Here is a 27,956-nt window from a genome sequence, read left to right as displayed (position 1 = left end):
AAAATTGTAAATAAGCCATCTGCATGTAAAAAACCACCTGTATGTAAATTGTAAATAAGCCATCTGTATGTCAAATATGTCTTATATGTCTTAAATGATATGATGAATTGGAAATGGGGGACCCTGATGTAAACAAGACGAAAGTCTTTCTCTGGTCTGCATCCCCTTAACAATTGTATGTTTTGAGCTGTACTGTACTGTACCCAATCTACAAGCTGTTAATAAACTTTTCAATCAATCAATCAATCAATCAAAACATTTCTAAAAAGCTTTATTCTGAAGGTACTCTATCCAGTGACGTCATCAAGGTGTTGTTCAGGTGACTCAACTAACAAGCACACGCGCTTCCTGGAGCGAGGATGTGATTCAGACAAATTCATCTGAGAATCGGGAACTTTACTGAAGAGGAACTCCAAATGGTGTTTAGAAAGACTCTCCGTTTCTAAAGTGTTTTTATAAAGTTTGTTTTTACTTAAATGTTGTTATCCTCTCCGTGTTGAGGGGGAAGTCGTTTTTATGTTTTTTACGGTGTTTAGTCTCTTAGTTTGAAGGCCTGTCAACATGCTCCTGATCGTTGGTGCGTTCACGGCCCTGCTGCTTCTGTTCTCTGGACTTTCCGCTGCTTTTGGTAAGTAGCTAAAATACATACAGTATTGAAAGAATCACTCAGATGTTTAACTTGAATGAAAGTGTGAATATTATGGGTTAAAAGACCGAATTACTAATACAATTCATGAATTCAAAATGTTATTTAAGTAGAAGTATTATCAGTCAAATGCACTCATAGTGTCCTAAATCCAAAATATGATTCAGATTGGCTCTTTTCACAGCGTTCTTATCATATAGTATTATTCTTTTTTAACCTGTTTGTGTCACTGAGAAGGAGAAATGTTGTCACTTTTGTAGTGCAGTACTACCAAGGCTTCATGTCCTGTTAGCTCATCACATGATTAGTGTGTACAAAAAGGTTTAATCAGTAAAATGTACTCAAAAATATGAAGTAATGTGTTACTTTTATAGTACAGTATTGGTAGGGCATCATGTCATGTAAGGAGATGACGTAAAAAATAACTGAGTGTTAAATGTAGTGGAGTAAAAAGTAAAGTATTTCCTTCTTAGATGATAAGGAGTACAAAGTATATAGTCGTGTAAAATGGAAACACTTAACACTGAAGTCCAAGTAGGTCAAAATGGTACTTTGTTACTTTCCAGTACTGACTGCATATTGCTCTTTGTACTACACTACAAACTTACATTACAATAGTTATATTGTTTTTGTGGCAAGGGCCTGAAAAAGAAGTACATTGGTCATAAATATTAAATATAATTCCCATTCATGTTTTGCTGTTGAAATGTAAAAAATGAGCGATCGGACCTGACTTTGGACGCTGACTTTCTGTTACAAATAAAATAAATGCATTTGCAATAGCTAAATAATACAAAAAGATAAGTTACATTTGAATAACATATAAACATTTGCAAGAAAATAGTCAGCTAATGATTGGTAGCTGTTTCATTTGAACCCCCTGCCCTTAATTAAACATTGTATTAATTACAACATGATACAGGTAAATGCATCTTATCTTTTTTTTTTTAAGAATGACTTGTAGGAAATAATGTTTTGATAAACCTTTGAGAGACACGATAACATAAAATGTTTCCGTAGAGTTATAATAGTGTTCGAGGTCCACGATGAATCTATTAGTCACCACTATTGTTGTTTATTGCTATTTAATATTTAACTTTGTCAGTAGCCAGATACACTTTCTGTATCCCAAAGAGCTGGAGCTTACATATTTTTATAACTTATTTGACATCCTAAAATTACTTCCTTCTTTAGTTCATGTTTTTAAAATGAGTTTTTCTGGAAGTCCCGGTGTTACAGTATAAGTTGAGTCATGACAACTGGCGACATTCTATTATTTTCGTCATAGGAATCCGGGGCGTGTACATTGAGCACCCATTGTTGACTTACCAGGAAAGAAACATCGTTTGTCGTTTACGTTCATCTTTTGCAATATCTGCCTTCCTAAGATCACTTTGCTGCACATTCAGTACTCGTATGTGAGGTTGTGGGTGAGAGTCCGATATCGTGACGCTTACAGGGAGGTATCGAACATTACAAAGTAGGTGACTGTGTGGATGCCTGTTCAAAACATTGCAAACTTCAATAAATCATTTAAATTATATATTTCTGTCCGACTTTCATTTGTTCATCTTTCTTAATGTGATGTATAGTAGCTTTGATAGCTGTCCATACCTTCAGACAGCCTAAAAGTAAAACACAAGTTGTTTATTCACAGCCCGAACGCTCATCGAGATGACTGGATCAGTCATGACAACTTGTGATCAGCTCCGATTAAATTGTGATATCAATTCTGTAGCTAACCTCCAGGGAGCACGTTTATTTTATGAAATACCTGTATCTCTCTCATCACAACAAGACTCTACACTGTGCAGGAAAAACAATTACATACATGAAAATAACCTTGATGCATGGGAATTAAACACACAAACTATCTTCCGTGGCTATACTGATATGTCACAGTAACGGTAAACTACAGAAAAGTAAGTCCAGCGGGGCACAAGTTGAATCCATATAATACGGTAGTTCTATTATGCCTTTAAGCCTATACGTTTACCCATAAGAACCCGGACCCATTTCTACTTTTGGGGAAATTAAGGGGAACGTCATTTACACTAAATAGACACATTTCTGACAAGTAACCTCCCTAGTGTCAAATATCTGGGCTTTAATGGTAAAGTAACTCTTATTTATAACTTAATTAACAAGGATGATGTTTTGGTTTGCATTTGTTTGAACATACTATGAATTGAAGAATAAAGCATATGTTAACTAAATATAATTGAATCAGCTAAATTAACTGACCAGACCATAATCATATTTCTAATTGTGCATATATGTCACTCCGGGTTTACTGTGAATGTTTAGGGTTAAAGTCCCGATGTGACACCATGTACAGCAATATTTATGGCATTTGTTTCATATCAATTTCATCAAGAAATGTTTCCACAACAGGTTAAATGTAATCAAAATCAGAATACCTTTATTCGTCCCACAGAGGGGACATTTACATTTGTTACAGCAGAAAAGAGCCGAAGACAGCTTAATGTTTAACAAGTGACATGTCATGTAAGCATTTTTATTCTTAAATGGCTTGAATATTAACTTTAGCAACAAAAAACCTTTCCAAATCTAGCTAGTTCTGTCACATGTTTTAGCCTGACACATGGACATCTTGGACATGTTGTTATGGGAAGACAAAAGCAAATGACAAGGACCATGACCCCAGACTGTTCAGTGTGTGTCACTTTGGGACTTCATGAGATAAAAAGGCTAAAGCTGTATAAGGAACTTTCCAGAACATTTAAATTTCATGTGACACCCGTGTCTAAGCAATTCTGTCTGCCTTCCGTGTTCCTGTTGTTATTTACTTCCTCTCTGCCTTCTTCTGATGATTTATCTGTTAGTTTGTGTGTTTAATTCCCATGCATCAAGGTTATTTTCATGTATGTAATTGTTTTTCCTGCACAGTGTAGAGTCTTGTTGTGATGAGAGGGATACAGGTATTTCATAAAATAAACGTGCTCCCTGGAGGTTAGCTACAGAATTGATATCACAATTTAATCGGAGCTGATCACAAGTTGTCATGACTGATCCAGTCATCTCGATGAGCGTTCGGGCTGTGAATAAACAACTTGTGTTTTACTTTTAGGCTGTCTGAAGGTATGGACAGCTATCAAAGCTACTATACATCACATTAAGAACGATGAACAAATGAAAGTCGGACAGAAATATATAATTTAAATGATTTATTGAAGTTTGCAATGTTTTGAACAGGCATCCACAGTCACCTACTTTGTAATGTTCGATACCTCCCTGTAAGCGTCACGATATCGGACTCTCACCCACAACCTCACATACGAGTACTGAATGTGCAGCAAAGTGATCTTAGGAAGGCAGATATAGCAAAAGATGAATGTAAACGACAAACGATGTTTCTTTCCTGGTAAGTCAACAATGGGTCCTCAATGTACACGCCCCGGATTCCTATGACGAAAATAATAGAATGTCGCCAGTTGTCATGACTCAACTTATACTGTAACACCGGCCTCTTTCTGTGTGGTCAGACTTCATGAGGTCACATTTCCCCTTTGATTGCTTTGTTGTTGAGGAACACAACAGCTGTACACAACTAGCTGCTCTTTGACAACATTGTGCTGCGTGCATGTTAAGCGTCCTGCAGCCCTGAACGTTTCTAAATCATTTCACAAGTTTTCCCGCCCTAAATCAGACCGTAAATCAAAGGATAGGAAATATGTGTTTGCAGACCCCATTGTGAAGAAAGGGAGAGCTTTTGGTTGACTTCTTTTACATCAGATAACATATCTCCCACTCCACCCCCTGCCTGAAACAACTCCATTAGACTCCTTTGTTTACTTACGTAACACAGTGACGTCACTATGTAACACTCACGCTCCTATTGGCTAGCACTCTTCAAAGTAGAGACACTACATACTGAGATACACCTGAACATCAGCAGGAGAGGACTCTTTAAAGTAGAAACACTACATACTGATATACACCTGAACATCAGCAGGAGAGAACTCTTTAAAGTAGAAACACTACATACTGATATACACCTGAACATCAGCAGGAGAGGACTCTTTAAAGTAGAGACACTACATACTGATATACACCTGAACATCAGCAGGAGAGGACTCTTTAAAGTAGAGACACTACATACTGAGATACACCTGAACATCAGCAGGAGAGGACTCTTTAAAGTAGAGACACTACATACTGATATACACCTGAACATCAGCAGGAGGGAACTCTTTAAAGTAGAGACAGTACATACTGAGATACACCTGAACATCAGCAGGAGAGGACTCTTTAAAGTAGAGACACTACATACTGAGATACACCTGAACATCAGCAGGAGAGGACTCTTTAAAGTAGAGACACTACATACTGAGACACCTTCAATCTAAAACAAAACAACAAACAAATAACACATAGCACATGTTGAAGAGCTCTTTAGACAAGGCACATTTATTTATACAGCCCATTTCAACCTAACGCAATTCAAAGTGCTTTACATAAACATTAAAAGCAATGAGACAAAGTGCAACAGAATCACATCATACGATGACATTCATATACATTTAAAAACAGTCATTAAAAATAAATAAATAAAATGGCGGCTTCACAAAACCTTTGGGAGTTTTACGGGGCGTGGTTTGCAATCCGCCCAGCTAATCAGAAATAGGAACCTTTTTCTCCCACGAAAGTCCCTGCTCTCTAGCAGGGACAGAAAAGGGGGTAAAAAGGTTCTCATTAACTAATTTCAGTTCCGGATTTTTTTGGTGTGAACGCAACATTTCTGAACTATATCGGAACTAAAGTGGGAAAAGTACTGCGGTGTGAACGCGCCTAAAGTGTTCTTTTTGCTATGACCTGGCTCAAAAGACCACAACAAAGAGGAGACACAGCATATCAACGGTTAACAAAATATGTTTATTAAAGCAAGTGATTCAAATCAGCCAAATGAATCAAGTGCAAAGTAAATAAAACATGAGGTGTAAATGCAGGGTGAGTATTGCATGAACATGTATGTGTGATGGTGTTGAGGTGCACAATGTAAAACAACTGAAATAACTATTGACATACTCAACCGAACAGGGTGCCTGTAGGAGAAGCAGAGAGGCTTTAAATAGCTGCAGGGCACCCGACCCAGGTGCCCTGAGTTACTGCAATCAAGGCAACCAAGACAGCACAACCACATCCTCTCTAGATGAACCCACAGGGGCATCACATTTTTAACCAAATCTCTCGGGCGTGGGGAGTGGCTCCTTATTTTCATCTAAAGTAACAGACAGAGAATCAGCACTTTGGAAACAGGGCTGAAACAGAGGGGATTATGGGATGCTGCAATGATCTGTTTGGTGTTTCAGCCAATCAGAGACAGGTTCTGTATATATCTGAGACCTGTGATATATTGATGAAACACAGTGAAATAGGGGACCTTTTTAAGTGTATGAAAAAAAAGTAATAGCATCAAAATGTATAAGGTAGCAGTCTTGACTGGCCTTAAAGTACAACATGTAAAAGTACTCATTCTGCACACTTGGGTCAGTGGGTAATTTCCTAACTATTTTCCACCTCTGGTGACGATCCATTTGAACTTTCCTCTCTTCTTTCCTGCAGTTCCTCTACCAACAAACCTGACTGTGAGCTGCAGGAGCCCCAACGTGTCGCTGAAATGGGAGTTCAGCAAGCAGAAAACACACACCCAATTCAAGATAGATGTCAAAGGATCTGATAAGTGAGACGTTTGCCTTTACTATTGAATTCAAATGTATATTCTATATTAATCTTGTGACATTTTTAATATTATTAAGTCAGAGGATTCAAATTTGGGTTTTATGCCTCTTTTTGAACTGTATATTATCTGTTATGTTTGTTTATCTTTATGCAAGAACATTTTAGTTTTTAAAATATTTGTTTGATGCCTTTAACACAATGCATAGATTACAAATATAATCAGAGGTGGAATTAATACTCAGATGTTGTACTTGAGTAAAAGTAGAAGTACCAGAGTGTAGGAATACTCTGTTACGGTAAAAGTCTTGCATTCAAAATGTTCCTCAAGTGAAAGTAGAAAAGTATTCTCATCAAAATATAGTGAAAGTAGCGACAGTAAAAGTAGTCATTGTGCAGATTGGTCCATTTCAGAATAATAGATATGATATGTTTTATAATGATTGATCATTAAAGTGTTCTCAAAGCTGGTAAAGGTGCAGCTAGTTTGAATGACTTTGCATACTGCAGGGTAGCTTGTGGATTTACTCCAGGTGGAACTACAGTCTGATTTAACACTTGGTTATATTTCACATCATTCATCCAGATCTGTAAAGTCACTAAAGGTATTAAATACATGTAGTGGAGGAAAGGTACGCCATGTACCTCTGAAATGTAGAGGAGTAGAAGTACAAAGTAGCAAAACATGAATTACTCAAGTCCCTTAAAGTTATAATACCTGAGTAATTGTACTTAGTTACTTCACACAGCTGATTAAAATACTACATTGGTGACGACAATCTGATCTGATCTAATTTATTAAATTCAAGAATTCCTCTGTTGTGTTGCAGCAAAGAAATCACATTTTGGGTGACAGAGCGTCACTTTGATATCGTCTTTGAACCCGTCTGGGAATCTGAGACTCGCTTCACGGCTTTCTACGGAGTCAATGTGACAGCGTTTCAGGGAAGAAACCGGTCTAAAGAAGCAAAGATCACCTTCACCTTTAACGACTTAAAACCCGCTGATGAAAAATGTGAGTACATGTAGATAAAGATGGCTGCCCTTTATTTAATCATAAAAGTCAAATATCTTTGATTATCTTGACCTTTTTAAGTCATAATATTGCCCCATATGAATGCAATAATATAATGCTTATAGACAAGCCTCTTCTTAATAATTAAAAATATTATAAAAATGAATGTATTATAGTGATTGTCATTATTATCTGCTTAATTGTTTGTTTATTTATCTGTTTATTTATTTGTTGTTTTTGTTTTATTTGTTTGTTTTTCAATAACAAATGTATTTCTTTAACACAAAAAAAAAGATATATATATGTTAGTAATTCAGTTTTTGGGAGAAGGATTAAATAAGTGTAAACTTCTTCCCCACCCCTTTTCGGATGTGTAATTAAGTAGATCATTTGTTTATATATAATTTAAAACAGTAATGTTTTTATATATACATGTTGCATTGTATAATAACTCATGTTAAATGTTTGTATTATTGTTTTACACATCCGAATTAAATCAAATCAATTATGATTATAATAATACTATTCATAATAATAATGATAAAAATAATAGGAATATATTTTAAATTGTGATTATTATTAAAAACATTATAAAAAAGTGTATTTATATGCATGCATTAAAGGGGACAACTATTATAAAAGTGCTTACTTTTTATGGGCATGCACTCTCTCGACATTTAATAGTCTGAAGACCTAATATTATTATTAAATATTATAATATTGCTGGCTCAGGCTCGCCTTAAACATCCCCCTGGGTCTTTTTATTTTATTTTAATATCTTTTAAAACCTATTAATATGACTTTTGTTTTATTTTGTCAATTCTATCGTCGAGGAGGTTCTAATTTCATTATGTTTTTTTCTTTTATTTGTTGATCTGTACATGCTATTGGGCTTTAATCACTACCAGTGTACCACTACCTCATGAAGCTGACTGAGAGAAGCCAAGAGTGGGCAAAGCTGTCATCAAGGCAACATTGGGCTAATTTGAAGAATCTAAAACATTTTATTTTAACACTTTTTTATTTACTAGATAATTCCATATGTGTGCTTTTATAATTTTGATGTCTTCAGTATTAATCCACAATGTAGAAGGAAAAGAAATGGGAAGGTGTGTCCAAACTTTTGACTGGTAATGTACATTTAATTAGAATTTTAAATTTGAATCATAAGTTTCACAACTGTCTCTTTGCAGGTAAGTTGGATATCCCCGAAGTGAATCTGGTGGAGACGGATTCAGGAGCCACGCTTAGCTTCAAGAATCCTCTCCACTACTACAAGAAGCTGAAGGAGGCTACAATCGGATCGGATGCCTACCTTAAATTTGAAGTCTCTTACGGAACTGTAAGTTTAGTAAAGAAGGGCTGCACAATTATTGACAATTTAATCAGAATCACATGAGGCGCAATATTTGTTACAGCCAACATATGTGTGACTATCATCCTGAATTAAGGACTCTCTCAAAAAAAATACCATGATCATTTTAAAGGGTTCCTATTCTGCACATTTTCCGGTTCATATCAGTATTTAGTGTCGCTACTTTAAAGAGTCCTCTCCTGCTGATGTTCAGGTGTATATCAGTATGTAGTGTCTCTACTTTAAAGAGTCCTCTCCTGCTGATGTTCAGGTGTATATCAGTATGTAGTGTCTCTACTTTAAAGAGCCCTCTCCTGCTGATGTTCAGGTGTAGATCAGTATGTAGTGTCTCTACTTTAAAGAGTCCTCTCCTGCTGATGTTCAGGTGTATCTCAGTATGTAGTGTCTCTACTTTAAAGAGTCCTCTCCTGCTGATGTTCAGGTGTATCTCAGTATGTAGTGTCTCTACTTTAAAGAGTCCTCTCCTGCTGATGTTCAGGTGTATATCAGTATGTAGTGTCTCTACTTTAAAGAGTCCTCTCCTGCTGATGTTCAGGTGTATATCAGTATGTAGTGTCTCTACTTTAAAGAGTCCTCTCCTGCTGATGTTCAGGTGTATATCAGTATGCATTGTCTCTACTGGGACATGTCTCCATGCTTTAATGTTCAAAGAGCTCTTTATTTTTCTCATACTGCCTGCCTCTTTTCACCCTCTGTCTGAGAGCCCAGTCTGCTCTGATTGGTTTGCTGGCCAATTCTGTTGTGATTGGTCAACCTGCTAAGAGATGTCCCGCACCCAATTCTATCGAGGGCAATGTGTTGAAGCGCCAGCCAATAGAAGTATGTTACATAGGGATGTCACTTTGTTATGTAAGAAAAAAAGAGTCCAATGGAGGAGTTTCTGGCAGGGGGGGGGGAGGGGGAAACTCCCCAAAAGGCTCGATAGGGCCCCTTTAAATATATAATTCAATGATGGATGAGAATAATGATCCAAAAATGATCAATAACTTCAATACTGTAAATGTGTACTCTGTTGCAGTATTAAGAAAAGCAACGTTAATGTTTATTATCCATGTTCTGTGACTTTCAGGATAGTGTTGTTGTCGAGGATTGCTACAAGGAAAACTGCGCACTTGATATTGTGCTCCCTGCGGACATGGAGAAGTGTGTGAAGCTGAAGGGAGAGCTGCTTAACGTTCTTGGTGGTCAAATCGTGTTGAGACAGACCCGCAGAATCTGTGCCGAACCAGAAGAGAGTGAGTACGAACTGGAAATACCTGCAGTATACTGTTTACAAATATTAAATGGTGCGGTCAAAATGGAAAATAAATTAATCAAGCCTGTTTTTCTAACATACAAATACACAGCATGGACACAGCCATCAACAGGAAGTGGTGGAAGAAGTACTCAGATGTTGTACTTTTGATTTGAAGTCGGTCGGATTAAAACATTTGGAGCAGTTTGTTAAAGTATGGCACATGTAAAATACAAAATCTAGCCATAAAATGCACGTGATTAAAAATGCCAGACTTCCTGTTGGATTTATAATATGACGCCCTAAGGCTTTTTTGTCTCAACATGCTACATATACCTAGGAAGTTTCAGACTCATAGGTGAAATAACTACGATGAACAGCCTTTTAGCAAATGGACTGTACTTATATAGCGCTTTATCCAGTCTTTAAGACCCCTCAAAGCACTTTACATACTACATGTCATTCACCCATTCATACAGAGCAGTGTACCTTACTCTGGGACCTAACATTCACACACATTCACACACCGTTAGCCATCGGGAGCAACTCAGGGTTAAGTATCTTGCCCAAGGATACATCGACATGTTGACTGCATGGGCTGGGATCGAACCCACAACCTTCTGGTTGAAAGACGACCACACTCCCTCACAGCCACAGTCGCCCCAACTTTGTAGAAGTGGCTAAAGAGCATTTAGCCTCCACCAAAGAACAAGACCCCTGAAATATACATTTCCCCCCCCAGTCCTGACAATCCTGCCCAAAGAAATCCACTGTCGTAGCACGTTTAAGCCCAAAGAAACGTAAAAAAAAACATTATAAGGATTTCAATAAGATAAGATTAACTTCTCAATTCTGGAAATGTTTTCGTTGCAGCAGCATAAAACAAAACAAGGTGAAGGTCCTTCCCTCTGACTTTGTCGATAAGCTAAATCAAAATATGTGTACGGAGCCCTGGACCAGAACCTGCGTGGCTTTCTGGGTCAGGAGGGGACGTATCCTCCTGATGTTGTAAAGAGTGTATCTGCAGCGGCGGGTTGTAGGAGCGATGTTTGCAGTGAAGGACAGTTTGTTATCTAGGGTCACACCCAGATTCCTTGCAGTCTGAGTCGGGGAAACAACAGAGGTGCCGATGTTGATTGTTAGGTCAAGAGTGGGACCATCTTTTCCTAGAAGAAAAAGCAGTTCAGTTTTCTCAAGGTTGAGCTTGAGGTGATGAGCAGACATCCACTGAGAGATGTCTGCTAGAGTAGACAAGCAGAGATGCATGCGACAACCTGCATTATACATTATGGGACAGGGTGAACCCCCAACATTCATAAAAGGACCCTCAAATAAACATTTGAACGTCTCTGTGCTAAATCAGAAAATATCCAATCAATAAACAAAGTCAAATGTGTTTTTATTGCAGAGGATCTTACGGTGGCTCTGGTTGTATTGCTGTTCATCCTCGGCATTGTAATCGTTGTGATTATAATTATGATCATTAAGGTGATAGCCTGGACGATGAAGATCCCCTGTAAACCTTCTTCTCTGGTAAGAAGAAATGGAAGAACCCCAAACTTATTATGTGTAATTACGAGGGTTGGGTAGATGTGTATAACTTTTGATATATTTTCAGTAATCCAAAAAGAAATGTGTTTCTAATGTTTTGTTACTTATTTGAAAAGACTGTACTGCCATTTATATTAAAGAGGATATATTAATCTCATATTCAGGTGTATATCAGTATGTAGTGTCTCTACTTTAAAGAGTCCTCTCCTGCTGATGTTCAGGTGTATATCAGTATGTAGTGTCTCTACTTTAAAGAGTCCTCTCCTGCTGATGTTCAGGTGTATATCAGTATCTAGTGTCTCTACTTTAAAGAGTCCTCTCCTGCTGATGTTCAGGTGTATATCAGTATGTAGTGTCTCTTCTTTAAAGAGTCCTCTCTTGCTGATGTTCAGGTGTATATCAGTATCTAGTGTCTCTACTTTAAAGAGTCCTCTCCTGCTGATGTTCAGGTGTATATCAGTATGTAGTGTCTCTACTTTAAAGAGTCCTCTCCTGCTGATGTTGAGGTGTATATCAGTATGTAGTGTCTCTACTTTAAAGAGTCCTCTCCTGCTGATGTTGAGGTGTATATCAGTATGTAGTGTCTCTCCTTTAAAGAGTCCTCTCCTGCGGATGTTGAGGTGTATATCAGTATGTAGTGTCTCTACTGGGACATGTCTCCATACTTTAATGTTCAAAAAGCTCTTTATTGTTCTCATACTGCCTGTGCTGCAGCACCTCTTTTTACCCTCTGTCTGAAACCAGAGCCCAGTCTGCTCTGATTGGTTAGCTGGCCGGCTCTGTTGTAATTGGTCAACCAGCTTAGAGATGTCCCGCCTCTTAGCCTATCACGTACAATGAGTCGGAGCGCTAGCCAATAGAAGTGCGAGTGTTATGTAGTGATGTCACTATGCTAGAGAAGTGAACAAAGGAGTCCAATGGAGGTGTTTCGGTATGTTATCCTTGGCAGATCAATTACATGCACACAAACCAATATAACACACATGGTGAAAGGGAAAAACCCCAAAATCATAATGGGGCCTTTTTAGATATTTTAATGCTGCAGCTCACAAGTTGTATTTTAAAGACTTAAAAAACGAATTGTTTGGTACAGTCACATCATCGCAGAATATCACACATGATCGCAATTAAGTAGCAAGAAGTAACTGCAATTTGTTATTTTTTCCAAATCATTCAGCTCTAAGTCTGACCTAACCCCGCTGAATAATGTGCTTTAGTTGCAGAATGGCAGAGAAGGAGAAGATGGCCCTTTATTATATGAAGAAGACTTGACTCACATCAGTGTTGTTACACTGTTCAACAATCCCGTCAACACTTCTTCAGTCAGCTGCAAGGAGGAGGAGAACAGCAGGGACAACAACAGAGAGGACAACAGAGAGGACAACAGCAGAGACAACAACAGAGAGGACAACAGCAGAGAGGAGAAGGTTGTGCAGCCTCTCGATGCGTACTCTGATGGAAGACTTCTGGAGGACAACATGAAAGGTGATGATGATTCAGATGTCTGCTCCAAGGAGGAAGAGGAGGACAGCGGCAGATACCTAAGCAGAGAGCGTGTGCAGCCTCTCGATGCGGCGTACTCTGATCGAGGACTTCTGGAGGAAAACATTGATGAGGATGATGATGAGGATGTTTCTGCGAAAACTGATTCTGTTTCTATTGAATCGGTGGAGTCGATACGATCACCCTACGATCGCCCTAACGCTCTGTAGGTGGATATGGGTGACGGGGACTAAGCTTACAGCGAGAGGTGAAAACAAACCTAAGAAGACGACTTTACTCTGGATTCAAAGTCACTTTCTCGTGGTTTTGAGCTCTCTATACTTTGCATTACAAACAAGTGCACTCATGGAGGTGGTGCCTTTTCTCAAGAAGGGACAAAGACAGTTAAACCTTCTACTTTGTGGTTGTACTGGTGAACATCTACCAATGTTTAAGTATATCTTTGGTTTGCCTTGTGGCTGTTTTTTAGAGGCAATTCGAGGGGAAAAGGCTGATTTTTCAACAGCTGCAACACAAACAGGATGGGATTTAAGAAACTTAACATGAAACCTCAGCCTCATGCATATCACTTTAACTATATGTATACAATAACACAGTAGTTAGCATTGCTGTTTGACTCTGTTGTACCCGGGAAACGAAGCGGTGATCTTCAAGTCTCCTGAACATCTCTGACCCTCAGCTGCAGAAATTTTACTTTAACACAACGTACATTATTTTACCTCAAGGGAACACGCTCCATAAGAAGTATGATCGCTCTTATAGTCTCTAAGTATCGGCTAGAACGGGTGGATGTTTGTGCAGCTGTTATTCATGAAGGGGAAGGCTCCATGTCTTGTTTTTACATTTGGGGGTTTGGTTTTTAAAAAGGGACATTTTATTTTTTAATATATATATAAAACAGTTCCTACTTGCATCAAGTGGTATAAAGTTATGTAGATCGTTTTCAGTTTATTTGCCCAGGTTTAGAGGAAGATTTGTCATCATCCAAATGTATTTTTAAATATTAAGAGAGGGACTACTTCTTTGGTAGAAAGTAGTTCCAATGAAAAAGGCAAAGGTCAGCATTGTCAACCAAAGAAAACAACCTGGAAACTTGTTCGGATTTGAAAGGAATTTGGCTTTCAGCTCCAAAACCCCCACCTTACTAAATTTGACTAGAGGTAAAATGTTTACCACCGGATGAGATTGACTTTACCGGTTTTACTGTGTTTGAACACACCGTCAAATGTGGACTTTCTGCTCTCGGCAGCAGATAATGAGGCGTTCAAATGGATGCCACACCTGCAAATGTATCTGCAGGTATCACTGTGTTTCCTGTCAAACCAGCTTTGATGTGACGTGTGGGAATTTTTCTTTTGTTAGGAAAAATGTAATCCTGTTGATGCTATGTACTTCAGGGTTGCTCATATTTTTTTATTGCTGTTATGAAATTACCTATTGCGTAAAAGTGCTTTTTAAACGGTTGCTTTGAAGGCTACGGCAGAGGATAAGGGCCACACGTGAACAAAATGTTTGAGATCAGAGCTTTTTTAACCGAAATTGTCAGAAAAAGTGGGAATTCTGACTTGTTTCTGAAAATTCAGTTCGCCATCAACATTTTAAGATTATATTTATATTTGAATTCTGACTTAAATATCCAAATCTCTCAGAATTCTGACTTTAATTTCAGATTTTTTCCCAGATTTCTGAGATTCAAGTCAGAATTCCCACTTTTCCTCAAAATTCGGAATTTTCTAAAAAGACAATATTATTTTTCTTCTCAGAATTCCAGGATTAAATAAATTTTTCTCAGACCTCAATGTGGCCCTAATCCTCTTCCGTAGATTACTACCTTTCAATACCTCGTCTCTAATTTTTTATAAGCATGGTAAGCTGAACACTGAAAGAGAATGTTGTCTGAAATAAGATGTATTTGTTTATTTAATAACGAAACGTCCATTTCTACTTTTCCCATGACTTGTTTGCATGAGATTTAAATATGTTCACCTGTCAAAGATTTGCTGATATGATCTTTGAATAAACGGCAGTGTGAAAGTATCAGATCACCTGCTGTGTGGCAAAGTGCACTTTGATAAGATCAACAGGAAATCTCAGGTTGCTTTTGAATTTTTAATAAAGACACAAACAATATTGATATCTTCTTTTGCTAATTTCAAATATAAGGAAGTGTTGTGTATTGATATACATGTTAATGATGAGATCACAAAACGATATGTTGAGAAATAAGCCTTTTCAACAAAATCTTGTACCTTTTTCCATTTAATTAAAGTAGCTTGTTAACAGAATAGTTCTTAATTTATTGGGATTATGCTTTTGGACAAATTGAGAAGACTGATACCACTCTAATAAATAGGAAGCTATATCAGTGCCCTACGACTGTTAGCACATACACACTGGAAACGGAGCTTAAATCTGCCCGAGAACGCCTCTGAAGCTCAGTTTTAACATGATAAATGTCATTAGTTTAATTGTGAAAAATAAGACAAATAAATATTAGCAGTTGGACTGTTTTTGGTATCTTTCAGAGGTAGGAGGTATCATTTAATTCGTACATTGTTTTATCAATTTCTTTGCACTTTTTTTTCATATCTAGGTTGTTTTTACAGCATGAAACTTAATTTATCTTAAACAAAATCACTTTGCGAAGTAACAGTCTTATTTACCCCTCTAACATGGCCATTTGTGGTTGTTGCATTGTTGCATGTATCGACTTCCAAGGTGCATGGAGAAGCCAGCAACAGTTATGTAACAGCCAAAATGCATTTGTCTTACAATACAAACATCTATAAACTAAAGGTACTAATGACACAAATAACGTGAGCTTCAGAGGAGCCAAGCTTAGCACAAACACTTGTTTCCAGTGTTTGTGCTAAGCTAAGTTAGCATTGGGCTGCTTCAGTACAGACATGAGTGGTATCGATCTTCTCATTTATCACCTGCAATAAAAGCGTTTTCCCCAAAATATCAAAAAGCAAGATAACCAACCGATATGATCACAAACACAAAATCAAATCAAACTTTTTTAATAATCTTCCTTCAACTCAACACCCAGCATGTATTAATCCTGAGCTGGTAAACTGGAGATAAAGTTCATTTCTTCCTCTTGTAAAGTTGCATCTCGTGATGATTCGAGGAGATCGGAGCCTCGGCGGTCGCCCTGTTTGGACTCGTTTCTCAGCTCCACTGAAGTTAAGAGTCCACTGATGGCGCCTCAAAGCGGGGTAAAGAAAGTCAGTGTGGGCAGAGTTTGTTTATTAAAGCTTCATGCCTTGAACGTTGGCTCTCAGGCTCAACATCTGCTTCTCCTGCCGCACTTTCTCCTCCTTAAACGCCGTCTGGTTGGCTTTCTTCTCCACTCTCCGCTCCTGTTAAAACACACAGAAGGAGCATTTAACACATTGTGAACTGATTAAATATACTTTAATGACTTATCGACATATTTTCTCGAGGTACAGGGATGGGGAAGGTGTTTGACTATAGCCGCTTTCACACCAAGTACTTTGCCGTACTTAAGCCCCGGCGAGGACGATAACGCAAACGGACCGAAATCGTTATCAAAAAAGTATTCCGTCCACACGCAACAGGCATCGGAAACGAGTCCGTTCACACGAGACCGCTCGAAAGCGCTGGAGACGCTGTAGTACATATGCCAAGCCTGTAAGTGGTGCTGTACTCCTGCCACAAAAGCAGCGAAGAAGACTTCCCGTGCATGGTTGCCATGGTTGCCATTCGGTTTATTCTCCGCTGTGGACGCTCTGGTTCTTTTTCCCCCTCCCCGAGGCAAGCGTTTGCTCCTCCTGTAAATCTCTCCGGTAGTCCACCAGCAGATGAAAAACACCCACCTCTCCGCCTCTTCCAAGGGACGAGGGGACCGTGCAGCAGTTTCAGTTCGATTTTTTTTCGCCGGTCAACATGTCAGTTAAAGTTTAAATCTTCCAAAAAAAATTAGAAAAGTGCCGGTCAAAGATCTTCTTTGTTATTTATTGAGCTTTAAAACAAATTCATAACGACTCTATATAATAATAGAAGAATAAAAAAACGGAGCCTCTCTTTTCCTCCCCCTCTTCTGACAGCCCAGCAGCTGAACTCTGAACTCTGAGCAGGAGAGGTGGGAGAGGCGGGGCTATTGCTTCGACGTTATCAGGAAATGATCGTATAGGCGTAAACACAGAGCCGTTTGCCCCCCAGAGCGTTTCGTTTGCAGATCAACCCACCTTGGGACCCGTTATCGTTTTCGTTTTCTACGTTTCCATGTCGGCCTCGTGTGGCCGAACCGTCTATCTGATAGTGAACTGTAGCAGATACGACCGTTATCGTCCTCGTGTGGCCGGGGCTTTAGTGCCCAGCACGTAGTACCCCCATGGCACTAAGAACAGATCGCGTTCACACCGGAATAAGTTCCCTGAGGGAAGATTACGCAAATGAAGGCGCTGACGTCACTTCATCTTCTTCTGCTTTGGGTTTACTGGCAGGCCACAAACCACTTCACGGCGTATACTGCCGCCCGAAGTCCCCGGAGTTGGGGACTGGCTTAAGTAGAAGCAGCTTCTACTGAAGCCTTCCGAGTAAATCGCCAGAACGCCGACACCTCCTCATCTCCCATGTTTTTTTTTGTGTTGCCATAAGTTATTCTCTCTCCGTTGGTGCGCGGGGCTAATGCTAATGCTAATAATGCTAATGCCAGCAAATACAATGGCGGCTTCACAAAACTTTTCAGAGCTTTACGGGGCGTGGTTTTCAATTCGCCCAGCCAAATCGAAATTGGTACTTTTTTCTCCCCAGGATAGTACCACCTCTAACAATGGGGGTAAAAGTTCTCTGAACTAAGTTTTCTTTTTCGTGTGAACGCAAAATTCCAGGCACTAACGGAACTAAACGGGAAAAGTACTCCGGTGTGAACGCGCCTTATGTGTATGTGTGAGTATGTAGGTGTGTATATGAATATGTGCATATATGTATATATGTGTGTGTATGTATGTGTATGAGAGGCCGTCTAGCTCACAACTCATACTTGGTCTTAAACAATATCAGAATCTCACATGAACACCACCAGATTCTTTAACACACAGTATTATACCGTCTTTAACGTACTGTCATTCCTTCCTTCATTTACTATCATACATAAATAACTATTCTCTCTCACACAAAAACTAAATCTCTTAAACGCACCATCATACTCTCGTACACACACCACTATCATCTTTCACAAACAACTATAATCTAATAAAACATTATAATAGTGTATGTGAAGGATAGTAGTATGTGTGTAAGACAGAATAATAACCTATATAAGAGGGAATAGTATGTCATGTTAATAACAATAGTCATATATGTAAAACAGAATAGCAGTATATATTATATAAGAGGTAATATTAGTTCATGTGAATGACTATAGGTATGTGTGTAAAACAGAATGATAGGGTGTGTGCATAAGAACATTTATGAGTGTGAGAGAGTATCATTGAAAAGGAAGTGAGTTTGATTGAAAAGGAAGTTGGACTAAATTCTCAGTTCCTGATTGGCTCTACGTTTTTCGTTTGACGGACACCGCCCAAGAAAGGCAGTAGAATGCTACTAATTTCCCCTATGCAACCTGAAGAGTAAAAGGGTCAAGCCCGTCAGAAAGCAATGACTGTAAGTGTATGCCTTACACTTTAAGGATTAGTAACATGTATTGTGTTTATGTGATGACATTTGGAGATGTTTAAACTCAATGAGAAAATGCGTTAGCATTCGCGCTAGCATGTTTTATTAGATGCTTTTATTTTGAAGGCGAGTTTACGTTGTTGACAGGAAGTTGTTGTTGCTATGGAAACAACATGACTGCGAAAATAAATATCTTCTACATATAAAGACGGAGAAAGTAAAGAATAAAGTGTATGTTTAAATGTTAGCACCCCCCGAAGAGGCACAAGGTTGGTATTTACTATAATATAAGATTGTAGGTTGTGTCCTAATTCGTTTATAAGCTGTTTGTAGCTTTGCTGTCTGTTTACAGTTAACTTTAAGTAGTATGCTAAAGTGATTCTAATACGGATTGGGCCTAAATGTATTTGCTATTTTTGTGTCTTTATAGCTCTTACGTTGACTCTGGAGTTTCAATCAATTCTAAATCATCAGTAAAGTCTACGACCATATTTTGGAGGAATATGCTACAGCTAGCATTAGCTATATTTACCTTGTTTACACTTAGCGGTGCTGAGTGTTAATCTGTGTATGTTGCATGTGTGAGATCATTAAGTGCCTTGTAACTTCTTTTTTTTATAGTTTCACTCCGTTTGAATGTCAGTGGACTGCAAATAATTCACTAAAGGAGCATGGCTGCTCATTCCCTGGCTCTCAAAAGAGTTTGGCTGGCTGTTTAATCGATGTTCACACTGAGACAGTACAACACAGAGAGAACAGTACACCTATTGTGTAAGAACATACAAGCAGGTCACACAGTATGATCACAAATACATACAATCTGTTAAAAATCTGTTTTTATTAAAAAAGTATACAGTCTGCATGTGTGTTCTCAGCCTTGGAGAAACTTGACATGTTTTGGTGTGTCTGAACCTCTCTTTAATGGTTCATTAATAAAACAGATATTTCAACGTGTGCCTACTTTGTTCATGTACTGTTGAGGTTAATTGCAGTAGTTGCGTGCTATAATGTATTTACAAAGTGAAGAGGAGGCAACTTTAGAATAGGGAACCTGTTCAGGACAATTAGAGTCAAACTACTAGCGTACTGCTTATGAACAAGGCTTCCCTTTAACATAGGGAACATATTCTTCGACAGAAATACCTAATTTTGAGTTATTTAGACTTAATTAATACTTATAGTTTCATGTCTTGTTACATAAGGATAGATCATATTTATTATGTGAGAATTACTATTCGTATATAGTTGAGGTATACCTAGGATGAAAATTACAGGCCTCTCATTTTTTAAGTGGAGAACTTGCACAATTGGTGGCTGACTAAATACTTTTTTCCCCCACTGTACTAAAATGTATCTCACATACACTATCATTCTTTCTCACACACAAAGTTTTCTACCTTGCATACACTACTAGAGTATTATATTGTAGTATGATGTTGTCTGTAAGTGGGAATAATAGTGTTTCTAAGAAAGTACAGTTTGGTATGTAAGTAAGTTTGATTTATTGCCCAGACAACAGTGTGTGAAAGAGAGTATGATTGTGCGTGTAAAAGTGTTTAGCTGTATGTATAAAAGAGTTAAATGGTGTATCTGTGAGATTCTGATATTGTTTGTAAGACCAAGTATGAGTTGTGAGTTATCAGTCTCGTGCAGCTCGCTGAACCTGTAATAAGTGACCCGACAGTAAAGAATAAATATATGTATAACTTGTTTAGCTTGTTCCAGAATAGATAAACTAGCTAAGTGTGTTGGTTCTAACTCTTAGTGTATGTTGCTCTGCTCAACGGTCCGTCACAGCGGAGGAGCTGTGATCCGGAAAAGCAGCGTGTTCTCCGTCAACAGCAGCTGATCTGATCTCTCTCGCGTCAGGTTAGACTTCACTCGCGTTTTATGTCTATTCAGCTGACTACTGCTTTGTTTTGTAAAGGGGTAAGATTGGTGTTGTTTTATACTTGATTAATTGCAGACATATCCCACAAACAAACAAAACCAACACATCAACACATAATAATCTCTTTCTTTAGTTTTATCAATCAAGCAGGAGGATAGTGCATTAGTTGGGATCTACTTTCAGCGGCGGATTGATCCATATTTGGTGCTCTAGTGAGTATTTGAGGCAGCAACACGGTGTGTGCGTGTTTGTGGTGATGAAGGAAATTATCAGCTGTACAACAGTGTTGCTCACTGAGGGGAGTTTTAAATAATATTTTGGACAAAATTGGAGCTCCATGGCACAGAGGAGGACGATACATCAGGAGCTTTGTCGTTTGAGTCTATGGATTTGATAACGTGAAGAGAATATTACAGTCTAAAAAGACTGAAAGCCTTTCAAATGTCACCATGTGTGATTTAAAACAAGTTGCTTGACCAAAGGACGTGTTCTCAACGCTCTTACCGCTATTGTTTACAAGACAAACTACAAAGGAAAGTGTATTTATATGAGAGGTATTCTGGAAAATAGTAATTAAACTACATGTTTAGCAGATTACAGGTTTCTAAAAACAATGGAGGTCTATGGTATGAGGTGGAGGATTGATCAGTCTTCGATATGAACAATTCATTTTTGGTTTTTATATTTTCCTGCAGCTGGTTCACAGTGAAACCTGCTGTGAGCGCTGAGAAGGAAAGTGAAGTACTCGAAGTGATTTCACGACTTTGAGCAGATTATTACCTCTGCGGCTAAATTGCTAATTTGTTAAGTGACCTTTGTTATGTGTATGTTGCTGCCTGAAAACTAGGCCTGTTTAAAGTTCTGTTTGCTATTTATACATTTTGGTGAGAGCGTTTTGAATGTACTTTTGTTATTTTAGATACCCACTAGGAAAACTTTGTTTATTAGAGAAATGCTGCCTATAGAAGAGAATCCTTTATTGTCACTATACAATGAGATGAGAAGAGCTACGGCTCCTTTCTTTGTAAGGTGCCATCAAAAATACAAAAAACAAATAAGAGACGTACAACATTCAGGAGAAGACAACATACAAGCATTCATACTTCAATATGCCGATAAAGTTGAAGTGCAGGGATATATCGGGTGAAGTACAAATAAATATGTTTGAATGTGTATAAAATGATGTATATATATATATATATATATATATATATTGTGTCAGTGCAATTATACGCCCTGAACTTTGAGTTTGACATTAAAATAACTTTACTTTTACCATGTCTGGTTTTGTGTTTTGAGTTGATTCCCTTTTTCCAACAAGCTTGAACACACTTTATACATCTCCTCTGTGTTTAATCTCTCTCTCTCACTCTCTCTCTCTCTCTCTCTCTCTCTCTCTCTCTCCCTCTCACCTTGCGTTCTTCCTTGATGGCGAGTTTCCTCTGCTTCCTCTCCTCTGTGCTCTCCTCCTTGCTGCGCTGCTGGGTGGAAACTCGAGGCAGGTCCGAGTCGTTGATCATCATCATGCGCTCCGCCTGCTTAGCGGTCAGGCCTTTGGTAGGAAGGACGTCCAGAGGGATGCCCGTCTTCTGGGACACTCGGATCGGCTTCGTCTGAGGACACGAGGAAGAAAAGAATAAACGTGTTGTGTCGACAGAGTTCAATCCCAGATCAAACGCACGCTGAAGGCTCTTTGAGCAGGTTTTCTCTCACTGATTGTGCTCTCATGTTAAATGTTTGTTGTCTTGATATTTGTCTGTTGATCTTACACATGGAGCTGCTGTGATGCAAGTCGCATTTCAGACTTGATCTGACCAATAAAGTGTTATCATATCCTAATGAGTCGTGCCTCGAGAGGCTTTGCTCATCGCTGGGAACAGTCTTTACTGTAGTCAGAGTTCAATTATCTTTAATTAAGTAAACAAACAATTATCAAATACATAAAAGGTCACAGCAATTCACCCTCTTTGTTTTGGTGCAACAGGTGACCTAAACAACAATAAACAACACCCATGTGACAATTGCCGGACGTGATAATTACAATTAAACGTGGTGCGGACAAATAAAGATAACAACAAGCAACGGCTAAAGAAGCATTTTGGTTCCTACACGTTTAATCTTTAATCTTTTTTTTTTTTTGTGGCATATCAAGATGCTGATTAGACAGCATGATTATTGCACGGGTGTGCCTTAGGCTGGCCACAATAAAAGGCCACCCTGAAACGTGCAGTTTTGCTTTATTGGGGGGGTCTGGGGGGGTCCGAAAACCAGTCAGGTTTAACCCTAACCCTAACATGTCACCCACTGACATGTTAGGGTGTGATAATGTGATATGCCACCCCTTTGAGGTGGGATGGATTATCTCGGCAAAGGAGAAGTGCTCACTATCACAGATTTTTTCAGATTTGTGAACAATATTTGAGAGAAATGGTTATTTTGTGTTTGTAGAAAATGTTTTAGATCTTTGAGTTCATCTCATGAAAAATGGGAGCAAAAACAAAAGTCTTGCGTTTAAATTTTTGTTCAGTGTATATATAACATAAAAAGCAGGTAAAAATGACACAAAATATATGTTTTTCTCACCCTTTGGGGTTCCTTAATCAGCTTGGGTCTGTTATAGATGTTGGAATATGTGCCTGCAGAAAATAAATAAACGTAACAGTTATAATAAGACCAGATATCTACAGAAAACAGATTCATATTAACGGTTAATGTCTCTCTTTACTCACAATAAAACCAGAGGATTAAACTACTGTAATTAAGTCATTCATATATATTCATATTCATTATACAGGCTCATCACATCTGTTAAAAAGTACCGTAGACAAACACATCACATCAAATGTTAAAAACTACTTTTTAAATGTTAATTGTTGATCAGAATTAAGACGGCATGACGAGTTCCTCTGCAAGCCAAAGAAACAGCTCAGTATTATCTTCTGATTCCCTACATACAGTTTACCCTTTCACATCAATAGTTCCTACTGGTTATGGTTTTACCTCCCATCAACCATTTACAGAATGAGCGTAAAGAACAGATACGATTTCAACCTTTGACTTCCTAATTAAACACTTTGACAGCATCAGGAAAGAGATAAAAACACACCTTATCTCTTGTTGTTCAAAAGATCAGAGTTAAAAGGCTAAGTAATCATTCGTCATGGTGACAGGTAATTAACTTATTAACTTTTCTGGGGTCATCTTTTGTGTCATGAGTTCAAATCAACTGTTATCCTCAAAGAAACATCCTTTAAAGAGTCCTCTCCTGCTGATGTTCAGATGTATATCAGTATGTAGCGTCTCTACTTTAAAGAGTCCTCTCCTACTGATGTTCAGGTGTATATCAGTATGTAGTGTCTCTACTTTAAAGAGTCCTCTCCTGCTGATGTTCAGGTGTATATCAGTATGTAGTGTCTCTACTTTAAAGAGTTCTCTCCTGCTGATGTTCAGGTGTATATCAGTATGTAGTGTCTCTACTTTAAAGAGTCCTCTCCTGCTGATGTTCAGGTGTATATCAGTATTTAGCGTCTCTACTTTAAAGAGTCCTCTCCTGCTGATGTTCAGGTGTATATCAGTATTTAGCGTCTCTACTTTAAAGAGTCCTCTCCTGATGATGTTCAGGTGTATATCAGTATGTAGCGTCTCTACTTTAAAGAGTCCTCTCCTACTGATGTTCAGGTGTATATCAGTATGTAGTGTCTCTACTTTAAAGAGTCCTCTCCTGCTGATGTTCAGGTGTATATCAGTATGTAGTGTCTCTACTTTAAAGAGTTCTCTCCTGCTGATGTTCAGGTGTATATCAGTATGTAGTGTCTCTACTTTAAAGAGTCCTCTCCTGCTGATGTTCAGGTGTATATCAGTATTTAGCGTCTCTACTTTAAAGAGTCCTCTCCTGCTGATGTTCAGGTGTATATCAGTATTTAGCGTCTCTACTTTAAAGAGTCCTCTCCTGATGATGTTCAGGTGTATATCAGTATGTAGCGTCTCTACTTTAAAGAGTCCTCTCCTGCTGATGTTCAGGTGTATATCAGTATGTAGTGTCTCTACTTTAAAGAGTCCTCTCCTGCTGATGTTCAGGTGTATATCAGTATGTAGTGTCTCTACTTTAAAGAGTCCTCTCCTGTTGATGTTCAGGTGTATCTCAGTATGTAGTGTCTCTACTTTAAAGAGTCCTCACCTGCTGATGTTCAGGTGTATATCAGTATGTAGTGTCTCTACTTTAAAGAGTCCTCTCCTGCTGATGTTCAGGTGTATCTCAGTATGTAGTGTCTCTACTTTAAAGAGTCCTCTCCTGCTGATGTTCAGGTGTATATCAGTATGTAGTGTCTCTACTTTAAAGAGTTCTCTCCTGCTGATGTTCAGGTGTATATCAGTATGTAGTGTCTCTACTTTAAAGAGTTCTCTCCTGCTGATGTTCAGGTGTAAATCAGTATGTAGTGTCTCTACTTTAAAGAGTCCTCTCCTGCTGATGTTCAGGTGTATCTCAGTATGTAGTGTCTCTACTTTAAAGAGTCCTCTCCTGCTGATGTTCAGGTGTATATCAGTATGTAGTGTCTCTACTTTAAAGAGTCCTCTCCTGCTGATGTTCAGGTGTATATCAGTATGTAGTGTCCCTACTTTAAAGAGTTCTCTCCTGCTGATGTTCAGGTGTATATCAGTATGTAGTGTCTCTACTTTAAAGAGTCCTCTCCTGCTGATGTCCAGGTGTATATCAGTATGTAGTGTCTCTACTTTAAAGAGTCCTCTCCTGCTGATGTTCAGGTGTATATCAGTATGGAGTGTCTTTACTTTAAAGAGTCCTCTCCTGCTCATGTTCAGGTGTATATCAGTATGTAGTGTCTCTACTTTAAAGAGTCCTCTCCTGCTGATGTTCAGGTGTATATATATATATATGTATAGAATAGGGCCTCTTTAAAAATAAATCTTGCTCTGTATTCTAAACATTTGTATCGTGATGTAATCAGATTAATCATTGATGGATGTTTGTCTCCAGATTAAAGCTGGAATACTTTTGACATTTTGCTTTCTTTATGAGTTTGGAGATTATTAAAATTTAGTTTTGGTTTTGTTGTTGTGCCGTAATTAAAGGAGATTAGGGAAAACACCGGGAAAAAAACAAATAACATAACAGAACAGATTTTAAACACGTCTGAGTTTTTGACAGGAAACTGCAGACTGAACTCACTGATGATGGTTTCACAGTCCCACTTCTCCTCTGGACCCTTGATAACAACGGTTTCCATCTCTTCCTCTTCATCTTCATCATCGTCTTCATCCTCCTCCTTCACGGCAGGAAGTTCTTTAGGACCCAATTCGTCAGGTCTCAAGTATCTAAACAAACAAAACAATAAATAGTCAGTCGAGTTCGCCATTCAATTTTGCTTCGGCTATACTGTGTTTTGTTTTGGTCATGCCAATTGAGAGGTGCAGGAATGAGTCAGCATTCCTGTTTCCTCATCTTGAAGTCAACATTTTTTAGATATAAAATACATCAGTAAATACCCCACTGGTGGATTTAAAAACGGTGGTTGCTATCAAGTGTCTAAATGAGACGACTAAACGTCATCACGCCCAACATTAGCCGCCTTTAGCTTAGCGGTGGTGACGTGAAGTCATGTGACCGTGCTCTAGTTCCTTTATAGTCCAACATTAGCCGCCTTTAGCTTAGCGGTGGTGACGTGAAGTCATGTGACCGTGCTGTAGTTCCTTTATAGCCCAACATTAGCCGCCTTTAGCTTAGCGGTGGTGACGTGAAGTCATGTGACCGTGCTGTAGTTCCTATATAGCGCTACATTAGCCGCCTTTAGCTTAGCGGTGGTGACGTGAAGTCATGTGACCGTGCTCTAGTTCCTTTATAGCCCAACATTAGCCGCCTTTAGCTTAGCGGTGGTGACATGAAGTCATGTGACCGTGCTGTAGTTCCTATATAGCCCTACATTAGCCGCCTTTAGCTTAGCGGTGGTGACGTGAAGTCATGTGACCGTGCTCTAGTTCCTTTATAGCCCAACATTAGCCGCCTTTAGCTTAGCGGTGGTGACGTGAAGTCATGTGACCGTGCTGTAGTTCCTTTATAGCCCAACATTAGCCGCCTTTAGCTTAGCGGTGGTGACGTGAAGTCATGTGACCGTGCTGTAGTTCCTATATAGCCCAACATTAGCCGCATTTAGCTTAGCGGTGGTGACGTGAAGTCATGTGACCGTGCTCTAGTTCCTTTATAGCCCAACATTAGCCGCCTTTAGCTTAGCGGTGGTGACGTGAAGTCATGTGACCGTGCTGTAGTTCCTATATAGCCCTACATTAGCCGCCTTTAGCTTAGCGGTGGTGACGTGAAGTCATGTGACCGTGCTGTAGTTCCTTTATAGCCCAACATTAGCCACCTTTAGCTTAGCGGTGGTGACGTGAAGTCATGTGACCGTGCTGTAGTTCCTTTATAGCCCAACATTAGCCGCCTTTAGCTTAGCGGTGGTGACGTGAAGTCATGTGACCGTGCTGTAGTTCCTATATAGCCCAACATTAGCCGCCTTTAGCTTAGCGGTGGTGACATGAAGTCATGTGACCGTGCTGTAGTTCCTTTATAGCCCAACATTAGCCGCCTTTAGCTTAGCGGTGGTGACGTGAAGTCATGTGACCGTGCTGTAGTTCCTATATAGCCCTACATTAGCCGCCTTTAGCTTAGCGGTGGTGACGTGAAGTCATGTGACCGTGCTCTAGTTCCTTTATAGCCCAACATTAGCCGCCTTTAGCTTAGCGGTGGTGACGTGAAGTCATGTGACCGTGCTGTAGTTCCTATATAGCCCAACATTAGCCGCATTTAGCTTAGCGGTGGTGACGTGAAGTCATGTGACCGTGCTCTAGTTCCTTTATAGCCCAACATTAGCCGCCTTTAGCTTAGCGGTGGTGACGTGAAGTCATGTGACCGTGCTGTAGTTCCTATATAGCCCTACATTAGCCGCCTTTAGCTTAGCGGTGGTGACGTGAAGTCATGTGACCGTGCTGTAGTTCCTTTATAGCCCAACATTAGCCACCTTTAGCTTAGCGGTGGTGACGTGAAGTCATGTGACCGTGCTGTAGTTCCTTTATAGCCCAACATTAGCCGCCTTTAGCTTAGCGGTGGTGACGTGAAGTCATGTGACCGTGCTGTAGTTCCTATATAGCCCAACATTAGCCGCCTTTAGCTTAGCGGTGGTGACGTGAAGTCATGTGACCGTGCTGTAGTTACATTACATTGCATTTAGCTGACGCTTTTATCCAAAGCGACTTACAATAAGTGCATTCGACCAGGAAGATACAACCTTTAAGAAAACAGAATCATATAAGTCCATCAGGTTTCATAGAGCCAAACATTTCAAGTGCTACTCAACTGGCATTTAGAAAGCCAGCCCTTTATTAGTATAT

General features: G+C 39.0%; 2 protein-coding genes across 4 annotated transcripts in view; one reads left to right on the top strand and one right to left on the bottom strand.

Moving 5' to 3' along the window:
• Positions 1–298: 298 nt before the first annotated feature.
• On the top strand, positions 299–15,158 carry ifngr1 (interferon gamma receptor 1). Of its 3 annotated transcripts, XM_079657989.1 has the most exons (8): positions 299–419; positions 537–628; positions 6,233–6,350; positions 7,177–7,361; positions 8,555–8,703; positions 9,806–9,971; positions 11,379–11,503; positions 12,845–15,158. In XM_079657989.1, exons 2-8 carry the CDS (start codon positions 562–564, stop codon positions 13,001–13,003), a joined length of 969 nt encoding a protein of 322 aa, XP_079514115.1. In that variant the 5' UTR covers positions 299–419; positions 537–561; the 3' UTR covers positions 13,004–15,158. The 3 variants fall into 3 exon arrangements, with proteins under 3 accessions (XP_079514115.1, XP_079514114.1, XP_079514116.1); XM_079657988.1 differs by having other exon boundaries at positions 305–628; XM_079657990.1 differs by lacking the exons at positions 11,379–11,503; positions 12,845–15,158 and adding an exon at positions 10,083–10,393 and having other exon boundaries at positions 305–628.
• The window catches only part of ltv1 (LTV1 ribosome biogenesis factor), a 25,376-nt gene continuing 12,539 nt past the window's right edge, over positions 15,120–27,956 (bottom strand). Inside the window, exons 8-11 of the mRNA XM_079657978.1 lie at positions 25,747–25,892; positions 23,145–23,197; positions 21,974–22,174; positions 15,120–16,389 (exon numbers count right to left, since the gene is read on the bottom strand). Of these exons, the coding sequence (XP_079514104.1) occupies positions 16,279–16,389; positions 21,974–22,174; positions 23,145–23,197; positions 25,747–25,892 (511 nt within the window). The 3' untranslated portion in view covers positions 15,120–16,278. The remainder of the gene's footprint in view (positions 16,390–21,973; positions 22,175–23,144; positions 23,198–25,746; positions 25,893–27,956) is intronic.

The sequence above is a fragment of the Notothenia rossii genome, assembly GCF_949606895.1.
Source record: "Notothenia rossii genome assembly, chromosome: 1".
Lineage (NCBI taxonomy): Eukaryota > Metazoa > Chordata > Actinopteri > Perciformes > Nototheniidae > Notothenia > Notothenia rossii.
The sequence above is the reverse complement of the archived record's forward strand: the minus strand, read 5'-3'. Positions and strand labels throughout refer to the sequence as shown.